The sequence below is a fragment of the Lithobates pipiens genome, unplaced genomic scaffold (genome assembly GCF_037356315.1).
Source record: "Lithobates pipiens isolate NorthernLeopardFrog02 unplaced genomic scaffold, aLitPip1_a1.2 Scaffold_22, whole genome shotgun sequence".
NCBI classification, from domain to species: domain Eukaryota; kingdom Metazoa; phylum Chordata; class Amphibia; order Anura; family Ranidae; genus Lithobates; species Lithobates pipiens.
Genome location: NW_027507784.1, coordinates 192,397,042 through 192,409,838, shown reverse-complemented (window position 1 = coordinate 192,409,838; position 12,797 = coordinate 192,397,042). Strand labels below are relative to the sequence as shown.

At 43.4% G+C, this 12,797-nt stretch overlaps 1 protein-coding gene across 3 annotated transcripts in view; it reads left to right on the top strand.

Moving 5' to 3' along the window:
* Positions 1-12,797, top strand: part of ARPC1B (actin related protein 2/3 complex subunit 1B) — a 91,523-nt gene that overhangs the window by 45,987 nt on the left and 32,739 nt on the right. For all 3 annotated transcript variants that reach the window (XM_077448760.1, XM_077448761.1, XM_077448759.1), the window contains one exon: positions 9,789-9,896. In XM_077448760.1, coding sequence (XP_077304886.1) covers positions 9,789-9,896 — 108 coding nt within the window. The remainder of the gene's footprint in view (positions 1-9,788; positions 9,897-12,797) is intronic.

Below are 12,797 nucleotides of genomic sequence, written 5' to 3'. Positions count from 1 at the left end.
AACGGGGGCGACTTGCAGAGGAGCGAGGCGAGTCGTGTCGCCTCGCATCGCCCGCTGTGTGAACCGGCTCTAAACTGAGCTGCAGCACGGTGGCCAAGAACATACAGCGGTTTAACAGGACAGGTTCCGCTCAGAACAGGCCTCGCCATGGTCGACCAAAGAAGTTGAGTGCACGTGCTCAGAGTCATATTGAAGTCGGCACGACTTGAAGTCATACTAATATGAATGGTAGTCATTGGAAATCATGGTGAACAACTTGTCATACGACTTTGCGTCCCAATTCGTACAAATGTGAAAGGGACCTAAGTTTGATTCATTTCTCAGTTTCATTTTAACCACTTGCCGAACGCCGCACGACGATATACGTCGACAGAATGGCACGGGCAGGCATATGGGCGTATATATACGTCCTGCCTTCCCGCGGGTGGGGGGCCCGATCGGTGCCTGCGGCGGTCGGTATTCGTTCGGGAGCGATCCGGGATGAGGGGGAGGCCATTCATTCATGGCCACCCCCTCGCGATCGCTCCCGACGAATAGAAATGCTCCGTGACATCACTTCCTCTCCTGTAATGTAAACACAGGAGAAGAAGTGATGTAATCTCTCCTCCGTGTCGGTATTTTTCGTTCCGGTGTAGTGTCACAGTTTGCTGCCTATCACAGGATGCTGCGGAAGTGACGTTGTTGCGTACTGCGCATGTGCGATGCGTTCCAAACACTCGCGCCGTGCGTTCCAACATAGTTCGGCAATACAGTTCAGCGAAACCATCACATAATGTTACGGAAGTGATGTTACACACAACACAAACACGGCCACGTTGTTGCGTACTGCACATGCGCGATGCGTTCCAAACACTCGCGCCGTGCGTTCCAACATAGTTTCGGCAATACAGTTCAGCGAAACCATCACATAATGTTACGGAAGTGATGTTACACACAACACAAACACTGGGCCGTTCGTTACAACACTAATACTTCCCTTGTTACCTAGTAGGTTTTGCATTGCTGGGACTTGTAGTGCCTATCCTGAGCTACATGCTTCAATGTTCAGTGTCCTCATCCTTATCCCCGAGCTTCATGTCCATCCTTATCCCCCAGCTTCAATGTTCAGTGGTAATCACTTATCCCCGTGCTTCAATGTTCAGTGTCCTCATCCCTATCCGCGAGCTTCAATGTTCAGTGTCCTCATCCCTATCCCCCTGCTTCAATGTTCAGTGTCCTCATCCTTATCCCCGAACTTCAATGTTCAGTGTCCTCATCCCTATCCCCATGCTTCAATGTTCAGTGTCCTCATCCCTATCCACAAGCTTCAATGTTCAGTGTCCTCATCCTTATCCCTGTGCTTCAATGTTCAGTGTCCTCATCCTTATCCCCGAGCTTCAATGTTCAGTGTCCTCATGCTTATCCCAAGCTTCAATGTTCAGTGTCCTCATCCCTATCCGCAAGCTTCAATGTTCAGTGTCCTCATCCTTATCCCCGAGCTTCAATGTTCAGTGTCCTCATGCTTATCCCCGAGCTTCAATATTCAGTGTCCTCATCCCTATCCGCAAGCTTCAATGTTCAGTGTCCTCATCCCTATCCCCGAGCTTCAATGTTCAGTGTCCTCATCCTTATCCCCGAGCTTCAATGTTCAGTGTCCTCATGCTTATCCCCGAGCTTCAATGTTCAGTGTCCTCATCCCTATCCGCAAGCTTCAATGTTCAGTGTCCTCATCCTTATCCCCCTGCTTCGATGAGGACACTGAACATCGAAGCATGGGGATAAGGATGAGGACACTGAACATTGAAGCACGGGGATAAGGATGAGGACACTGAACATTGAAGATCGGGGATAAGGATGAGGACACTGAACATTGAAGCACAGGGATAAGGATGAGGACACTGAACATCGAAGCGTGGGGATAAGGATGAGGACACTGAACATTGAAGCACGGGGATAAGGATGAGGACACTGAACATTGAAGATCGGGGATAAGGATGAGGACACTGAACATTGAAGCACAGGGATAAGGATGAGGACACTGAACATTGAAGCTCGCGGATAGGGATGAGGACACTGAACATTGAAGCACGGGGATAAGGATGGACACTGAACATTGAAGCTCGGGGATAAGGATGAGGACACTGAACATTGAAGCATGGGGATAGGGATGAGGACACTGAACATTGAAGCAGGGGGATAGGGATGAGGACACTGAACATTGAAGCTCACGGATAGGGATGAGGACACTGAACATTGAAGCACGGGGATAAGGATGGACACTGAACATTGAAGCTCGGGGATAAGGATGAGGACACTGAACATTGAAGCATGGGGATAGGGATGAGGACACTGAACATTGAAGCTCAGGGATAAGGATGAGGACACTGAACATTGAAGCAGGGGGATAGGGATGAGGACACTGAACATTGAAGCTCGAGGATAGGGATGAGGACACTGAACATTGAAGCACGGGGATAAGGATGGACACTGAACATTGAAGCTCGGGATAAGGATGAGGACACTGAACATTGAAGCATGGGGATAGGGATGAGGACACTGAACATTGAAGCATGTAGCTCAGGATAGGCACTACAAGTCCCAGCAATGCAAAACCTACTAGGTAACAAGGGAAGTATTAGTGTTGTAACGAACGGCCCAGTGTTTGTGTTGTGTGTAACATCACTTCCGTAACATTATGTGATGGTTTCGCTGAACTGTATTGCCGAAACTATGTTGGAACGCACGGCGCAAGTGTTTGGAACGCATCGCGCATGCGCAGTACGCAACAACGTGGCCGTGTTTGTGTTGTGTGTAACATCACTTCCGTAACATTATGTGATGGTTTCGCTGAACTGTATTGCCGAAACTATGTTGGAACGCACGGCGCAAGTGTTTGGAACGCATCGCGCATGCGCAGTACGCAACAACGTGGCCGTGTTTGTGTTGTGTGTAACATCACTTCCGTAACATTATGTGATGGTTTCGCTGAACTGTATTGCCGAAACTATGTTGGAACGCACGGCGCGAGCGTTTGGAACGCATCGCGCATGCGCAGTACGCAACAACGTCACTTCCGCAGCATCCTGTGATAGGCAGCAAAATGTGACACTACACCGGCACCGAGGAGAGAGGATCGGTGAGTTGCACCAACACGACACTACACAGTAGAACATGCCAGGCACACTCACACCCCCCCCTTCACCCCCCGATCACCCCCCCAATTACCCCTGCCCCCCCAGTCACAGTGACACCAATTGCATTTTTTTTTTTTTTTGCATTGGTGTCATTTGTGACTGTAATAACTGTTAGGGCAGTTAGGGTTAGCCCCCTTTAGTTCTAATGTACCCCCCTAACCCCCCCAATAAAGGTTTAACCCCGTGATCACCCCCCGTCGCCAGTGTCACTAAGGCTGGGTTCACATTGCAGCGGTTTATGAGAACGAATGTAATTCGCACCGCACTGCAGTGCAAATCACATCCGATCTCTGTGCGATTCGAGTTCAGCCATACAGATAGTATGGCTGAATTCGCGCCGCACCCGCCGCAAATTCGCACGGGACCCTTTTTTTGGTCCGCAGCAGAATTGGATCGCATGGGTGTTCACACCATGCGATCCGAGTTTGCAGATCGCACTGCGATATGCGAACTGATCTGGGGGTGTCATTAACATTTCACTGACACTCCCAGCAGTTCGCATAGGGCAGTGTGAACTGCCGCCGGGAGGCATGTGATGCGGGAACCCGCCGCGGATTTGTGGCGTTCCCGCACCGCTCCAGTGTGAACCCAGCCTAATAAGCGATCATTTTTCTGATCGCTGTATTAGTGTCACAGGTGACGCTAGTTAGGCAGGTAGGTATTTAGGTTTGCCGCAACTTTTTATAGCGCCAGGGACCCCCATATACTACCGCATAAAGCCCCCTGATTGCCCCCTAGTTAACCCTTTCACCAGTGATCACCATATAACTGTTACAGGTGACGCTGGTTGGTTAGTTATTTTTTTATAGTTTCAGGGCACCCGCCATTTATTACCTAATAAAGGTTTAACCCCCTGATCACCCGGCGGGTGTCATTTGTGACTGTAATAACTGTTAGGGCAGTTAGGGTTAGTCCCCTTTAGTTCTAAGGTACCCCCCTAACCCCCCCAATAAAGGTTTAACCCCGTGATCACCCCCCGTCGCCAGTGTCACTAAGGCTGGGTTCACATTGCAGCGGTTTATGAGAACGGATGTGATTCGCACCGCACTGCAGTGCAAATCACATCCGATCTCTGTGCGATTCGAGTTCAGCCATACAGATAGTATGGCTGAATTCGTGTCGCACCCGCCGCAAACTCGCACGGGACCCTTTTTTTGGTCCGCAGCAGAATCGGATCGCATGGGTGTTCACACCATGCGATCCGAGTTTGCAGATCGCACTGCGATATGCGAACTGATCTGGGGGTGTCATTAACATTTCACTGACACTCCCAGCAGTTCGCATAGGGCAGTGTGAACTGCCGCCGGGAGGCATGCGATGCGGGAACCCGCCGCGGATTCGTGGCGTTCCCGCATCGCTCCAGTGTGAACCCAGCCTAATAAGCGATCGTTTTTCTGATCGCTGTATTAGTGTCACAGGTGACGCTAGTTAGGCAGGTAGGTATTTAGGTTCGCCGCAGCTTTTTATAGCGCCAGGGACCCCCATATACTACCGCATAAAGCCCCCTGATTGCCCCCTAGTTAACCCTTTCACCAGTGATCACCATATAACTGTTACAGGTGACGCTGGTTGGTTAGTTATTTTTTTATAGTTTCAGGGCACCCGCCATTTATTACCTAGTCTCACTAGTGTACCCCTAAATTTAGGGGTGTCTACTTTCCAAAATGGGGTCATTTGGGGGGGGTTTGTGTCATCTTGGCATTTTATGGCCTTCAAAACTGTAACGCCCTTAGAAAGCCTGAAGGCGGTGCTTGGTTTTCGGGGCCCCGTACGCTCCCAAAAAGTCCCACATATGTGGTATCCCCGTACTCAGGAGAAGAAGCAGAATTTATTTTGGGGTGTCATTTCACATATGCCCTTGGCATGCGTGAGCAATATATCATTAAGTGACAACTTTGTGAAAAAAATAAATAAAATAAAAAAGTTTGTAATTTTCCCGCAACTTGTGGCAAAATTATAAAATATTCCATGGACTCAACATGCCTCTCAGCAAATAGCTTGGGGTGTCTACTTTCTAAAATGGGGTCATTTGTGGGGGTTTTGCGCCATCTTGGCATTTTATGGCCTTCAAAACTGTAATAGGTAGTGAGGAGTGAAGTCAAATATTTACGCCCTTAGAAAACCTGAAGGCGGTTCTTGGCTTTCGGGGCCCCGTACGCGGCTAGGCTCCCAAAAAATCCCACACATGTGGTATCCCCGTACTCAGGAGAAGCAGTAGAATTTATTTTGGGGTGTCATTTCACATATGCCCATGGCATGTGTGAGCAATATATCATTTAGTGACAACTTTGTGAAAAAAAAATAAAAAAAAATTAAAGTTTGTAATTTTCCCGCAACTTGTGGCAAAATATAAAATATTCCATGGACTCAACATGCCTCTCAGCAAATAGCTTGGGGTGTCTACTTTCTAAAATGGGGTCATTTGTGGGGGTTTTGTGCCATCTTGGCATTTTATGGCCTTCAAAACTGTAATAGGTAGTGAGAAGTGAACTCAAAAATTTACGCCCTTAGAAAGCCTGAAGGCGGTGCTTGGTTTCGGGGCCCCGTACGCGGCTAGGCTCCCAAAAAGTCCCACATATGTGGTATCCCCGTACTCAGGAGAAGCAGCAGAATTTATTTTGGGGTGTTATTTCACATATGCCCATAGCATGTGTGAGCAATATATCATTTAGTGACAACTTTGTGTAAAAAAAAAAATATATATATATTTTTTTGTCATTATTCAATCGCTTGAGGTAAAAAAAAAAAATATTCAATGGGCTCAACATGCCACTTATCAATTTCCTTAGGGGGTCTACTTTCCAAAATGGGGTCATTTGGGGGGGTTTTGTACTGCCCTGCCATTTTAGCACCTCAAGAAATTAGATAGGCAGTCGTAAACTAAAAGCTGCGTAAATTCCAGAAAACTTACCTTAGTTTGTAGATGTGACAACTTTTGCGCAAACCAATAAATATACAGTTATTGACTTTTTTTTTTACCAAAGACATGTGGCTGAATACATTTTGGCCTAAATGTATGACTAAAATTGAGTTTATTGGATTTTTCTAATAACAAAAAGTAGAAAATATCATTTTTTTTCAAAATTTGCGGTCTTTTTACGTTTATATCGCAAAAAATAAAAATCGCAGAGGCAATCAAATATGATCAAAAGAAAGCTCTATTTGTGGGAAGAAAAGGACGCAAATTTTGTTTGGGTACAACATTGCATGACCGCGCAATTACCAGTTAAAGCAGCGCAGTGCCAAATTGTAAAAAGACCTCTGGTCATTGACCAGCAAAATGGTCCGGTCTGAGAGTGGTTAAAGAAACCTTAAGGCCCCATTCACACCTGAGCATAGCATTTTCAGGCAGAAAGTTGTGCGATTTTGATGCAATTTTGTACAGGTCAAAAGGTCACCAATATAAAAAGCAGAAAAACACATTTAATCTATCTAAAAAAATGTTCCAGAACTTGTTTGAGCTTCAGGCGTTTTGGGGCTTCTGGCTTCAAGCGTTTTGCAGTGTAATAGATTTTTTTCCCTTCTAGTGTTTTGTAGCCTCAGGCCTGTTCACACCTAAGCATTTTTGGGCATTTTTCTGCTCTAAGTATTAGCTCCAAAAACGCCCAAGACAAATCCCATTCATTTCAATAGCCCCTGTTCACATCTGAGCGTTTCGTCATCTGAAGCAAAACGCCTGAACAGTGGCTTCAGGAGAGGGGGGGGCTGGACCCCCCGAATGGGTCCCAAAACCCCCCCGGGTCTCAGGCATGCAGAACTGTTTTAGTAGCCCCGAAGCTGCTGAGCAAGGACCGATCTAAACCCGAGTGCAGCCGGGTCACGTAGCAGGTCCCTCCTTCTGGGGCCTTCCTCTGGCTGTCTGCTGTGATGATGGGTGCACCACACACCACGGCTGAGCTGCTGCTGCAGGACACACACAGTCTGTCTCCTGGCCAGGTAGGTCAGTGTGTGTGACTACCATCAGTGTGTGTCAGGTAGTTAAGTCGGTGTATGTATGTCAGGTAGGTCAATGTGTGTCAGGTCAGTGTATGTCAGGTAGGTAGGTCAGTGTAATTATGTCAGGTAGGCCAGTGTATGTCAGGTAGGTAGGTCAGTGTGTGTCTTTTCTTCTTATTTTAATGAGTGGCCACTTGTCTTATTAAACTCTGTTCTGCGGAAACGTTTTATACCTATTGTGGGGTCACAAGTATGGTATTTGTAAATTGAAATCATATCTCTCTCAAGCGTCTCTTCTCCAGAGAGAAGTTCAGTGCTCGCAACCTTTCCTCATAACTAATATCCTCCAGTCCCTTTATTAGCTGTTGCCCTTCTCTGTACTCGCTCCATTTCCAGTACATCCTTCCTGAGAACTGGTGCCCAGAACTGGACAGCATATTCCAGGGGAGGCCGGAGCAGAGTCTTGTAGAGTGGGAGAATTATCGTTTTATCTCTTGAGTTAATCCCCTTTTTAATGCATACCAATATTCTGTTTGCTTTGTTAGCAGCAGCTTGGCATTGAATGACATTGCTGAGCCTATCATCTACTAGGACCCCCAGGTCCTTTTCCATCCTTGATTCCCACAGAGGTTCCCCCCCCCAGTGAGTAGATTGCATTGATATTTTTGCCACCCAAATGCATTATTTTAAATTTTTCCACATTAGACCTCATTTGCAATGTAGATGTCAACCCAATTAATTTGTTCAGATCTTGCAGAGAAGTTATTGCCCTGCTTAGCTTAGAATCGTCTGCAAATACAGAGATTGAACTGTTTATACCATCCTCCAGGTTGTTTATGAACAAATTAAATAGGATTGGTCCCAGTACAGAACCCTGGAGGACCCCACTTTCCACCCCTGACCATTCCAAGTACTCCCCATTTATCACCACCCTCTAAACTCACCTTGCAATCCATGTATTCACCCTATGGTCCATGCCAACGGACCTTACTTTGTACAGTAAATGTTTATGGAGAACTGTGTCAAGTGCTTTTGCAAAATCCAGATACACCACACTTTCCTTTATCTAGATGGCAGCTCAACTCCTCATAGAAGGTTAATAGATTGGTTTGGCCAATGTTACCGTTTTCAGTACTAAAATCTTGTATATAGCCCCTTATCATCCCCTCCAAGAGCATACATACTCTTGATGTTAAACTAACTAGTATGTAATTCCCAGGGATTTATTTTGGCCCTTTTTTAAATATTGGTGCTACATTGGCTTTTCTGTAATCAGCTGGTACCATTTCATTCATTAGACTGTCGGCAAAAATTTAGGAAGAATAGTCTGGCAATTACTTGACTGAGTTCCCTAAGGACCCTCGGGTGCAAGCCATCTGGTCCCGTTGACTTATTAATGTTAAGTTTTCCAAGTCTATCTCTAATTCTGTCCTCTGTTAGCCATGAGGGTGCTTCCTGTGATGTGTCATGAGGATAAACACTGCAGTTTTGGTTACTGAAGCCACCTCAATTCCTTTGTGAAGACAGAAGAATAAATTTGATACCTTCGCCATCTCCCCATCCTTTGTAACCAGATTTCCTTCCTCCTTCTTTATGGGGCCAATATTTTCTGTCCTCCCTTTTCTACTGTTTTATATACTTAAAGAATTTTTGGGGATTTTTTTTTTGCTCTCCTCCACTATGTGTCTTTCGTGTTCTATCTTAGCCACCTTAATGGCACCCTTACATTTCTTGTTGCATTCTTTGTAAAGTTTGAATGCTGATGATGATCCCTCAGCCTCGTATTTTTTTGAAGGCCTTCTCCTTTGCTTTTATATGAACTTTTGCATTGGGCTTAAGCCATCCGGGACTTGTCTTCCTCCAATTCCTAAATGTACTTGATCTTTACCAATTAAAAGAGATCTCCGACACCAACCGAAATCCACATAGGGCAGAAAGATATGGCCAAAATAGTGTGATACCGTTTAAAATAAGATTTATTAAAAATAGTAACAAACTTACATTTGTATAGTTACTCAAGCGCTTATCAAATAAAAAATAGGCAGTATTGGAGACACTTGTATTCTTTTAAAAGAACCAATCACACGCATGTATATATTCAAATAGAATTCCAGTAGTGACGTGTGAACTAAGAGGGCAAACACAAACCCTGAAAAACGGTGCCCTCCATCAAATGTTTTGGACCAGTGCACAAAGCAAGGTCCATAAAGACATGGATGAGTGAGTTAGGGGTGGAGGAACCTGACTGGCCTGCACAGAGCCCTGACCTCAACCCGATAGAACTCCTTAGGAATGAATTCAAGCGGAAACTGCAAGCCAGGCCTTCTCGTCCACGTCAGTGCCTGACCTCACAAATACGCTTCTTTAAGAATAGTCAAACATTCCAAAAGACACACTCCTAAACCTTGTGGACAGCCTTCCCAGAAGAGTTGAAGCTGTTATAGCTGCAAATGGTGGTTCAACTCAATATACAACCCTACAGGCTCAGACTGGGATGCCGTTAAAGTTTGTGCGTGTAATGGCAGGTTTCCAAATAATTTTGGTAATATAGTGTAGTCCAGAACTATTTACAGCTACCATACATTAGATATTTTTTTTTAACTGTTCACTGTAGAAAATGCTTTAGTTCTTAATAGGCTATAACGATAATGTTTCTGTGCTGTGACTTAATTATTACAGGTGGGTGTGCAAACATATCAAGAAGCCCATAAGATCTACTATCCTTAGCTTGGATTGGCATCCAAATAATGTCCTACTCGCAGCAGGTTCAAGTGATTTTAAAAGCAGGTAAGCTGACAGTTTTTATGCCTATATAGCACTTAAACACTAATCATCCAGAAACCTAATAAATATAATAGAATATCGCCTTTTTTCTTAATGGCTGATGTTATGTACGAAATGTTACTGTTAGATATATTTTTTCAGATTATGCACATGCATGCTTTGCAGTCTGTAAGTATTATACATGCAGATATTTATTATCCCTTATATCGATGACAGTTCTCCCTGCCATTGTATTCATCATTTTCTTCTTTTTTAATTAGTGGATTTGGGGAAAGCTTAGTAAGATTACACTGATACATAAGACCCATTAATGTTTAGCAGTGCTTCTAGAGAAAATTATTCCAATTTAAAAGCAGTGCATGAACTTCACAAAAAACATGCATGTCATTGGAAGCCCTAAAGTCATATCCACTTAAAATTGAAAAAAAAAAAAAAAAAAAAAATTATATATATATATATATATATATATATATATATATATATATATATATATATATATATATATATATATATTTGGGATTAATCGTAAAATTACAACAGACTTTTTTTCACATGCGCTTTATATGATAGAGCACACCTGTAATAAGCATATTGTGTTCACTTATATGTAGCGCTGCCTTGTTTGTTTCGTTTTATGTATGCATTTTTTACCTGCTATGTAGCAGATTGAGTGGTAGCAGCTTCAGCCGTAATTGGCTACGATTTTTGACCCATTTCAGGGATTATATATATATATATATATATATATATATATATATATATATAATTTCTCCTACTCCATAAACGCTTGTATTTGGAAGGGCTGGTTTTGTATATAGTTTGTATACAGTATTATCTACAGATTAAATTTAAAGAAATACTAACAATATTCCTGTGATCTACAATTACGCTTCACTTCCGCAGCAAACAGTCTTTCTTCTACAGAACAAACAGCAAAACTGACTTTCCTCAACTTTCCTCACAAGATTTGTTGCAGATACTGCCATTTGATTGATCTCCAGAACAAGGACTGTGATTGGCCAGTAGGGTTTGCACTTAACATCTGCTTCTTAATCACTTAAAGACCGCAATACCTATATTTGCGTATTTCAAGTGGTATACTGGGATGATGCCTGCAGCTGTCTGCTTTTATATAAAAGCCTTCTGAGCAGCCAATTAGCCACTGTATTTCGTTTACAGGTGGCAGGAGGGGTCGCCTTCCCCTTGCGCCGATTGCCAGTGCCTCTCTTTGGTCTCTGTCCCACCAGACGTTATGTTAGGTTAGATATCTATCTACACGGCTTAACACCACCTGTTATATTTTACCAAAAAAAAAGGGGTTTTATATTGTGTTTGTGTGCATTAAAAATCATAAAATTTTATTTTTCCTTGTTCCTCAACTACTCTCCTACCCAATCCCAACCTGCAACCATTCGTTGCCAACCTTTTGGCTTGTTTACTGACTGACTGCACTTCTTCTTATGCCTACTTGCTTTATCTACTACTGGACCCTGGCATGCCCAAACTGTGACCTGGTACTAACACACAGCAAAATCCATCACCATAATCAGGAGCTCTGGTAAATACCAGTTAGCATTTAGACCCTGCACCCCAGGTGAACCCACATGGTTTGCTAGGGTGACCTACGTGTATACCTGTCCTGCTTGTTGGTGGGTACTGCTCTACTGTTATAGTTACTGGCCTCCAAGCCCAACTGTGACATAGTGACTCATACGTATGCACTATGAGAGATTATGGAGGCTACCAATGAATGAACACTTTGACTGTGCTAGTTCCTTGGCTCTGATACTGATACTTTCCTTTCAATGCTGTCTGAGCTTCTGAACTGGAACAGGTATAAAGATACACTTTTCTGATACTCATTTACAGCTTGCATGTTCCAAGCTTATCACTCAAAAGTACTTGAAGGCATTATACACTTTCAATTGTTGTTGTTTTATCTAGGTATTAGTGTAGTTATATTTCGTTTTTTTTCCCCCTTACCTTGTAAAGATAGGCTTCCATGTTGTGGCTGTAGTTTGTAGTTTCATAGCTATTCAATTTCTCTTTATCCATGTATTAATTCATCTAGCTTGCCCCTAATCGCCAAAGGACAAACTAGTTCTGGGTCACATAGCATCCAATCAATGCCTTGCCATTTCTCTGTGTTGCTTAAAAAAATGTGATCTAAACACATCTCTTACTCTCGTTGTTAAGGCTGCTTGTGTCTGTCTGATGTAATTACTGCGTCTGCACCAGTGCTAGACTGAGAGACCCAGGGATTGTGGGATATATAGTTGCATCACAGGAAGTGTCCATACTTAGACTACTAACAGAGGTCATGCATTAACCTGTGCAGCGTTGTGCCACCTGCCTCAAGCTTGAACACAAACACTAATTCCTGACACCAACACATGTAGATTTACTCTAGTGTAGATTTACGTACAGGCAAACCAATGACATCATGAAACTACATGATCAATACAAATCTTATGCAGCTAAAAAGACAAAAATACAGAGGGTGCATGTAATAAAAGTTTATAATGCCTAAAAGACACAGCCAGACAGCTAGCAAGGAAATTAAAGGGTTATCTTTTTATTTTTACCTTGTCTCTACTTTTTCCTTCTTTGAATAAAAAACATAAATTATATGGGCCTATAATTTTTGGCCAAAAATAGGTTTGAGGTAGTTGAAAGAAAGTTCTGTAACCCGCAGGAGCTATTTAAAACTCATTAGACCATTAAAAATCACCTAATTGTGTCTTCCCCATTTCAATTGCAAAATGTAACAGAAATGTCTTAATTTTTATCAAAGTTTTTTGGTTACTCAATTTCTCATTCCTACCTGCAATCTTAAGTACATTCTACAAGTTAGAAATAGTTTTTGTGATTTAATTTAGCACTATTCTGCCAACTAACAATGCT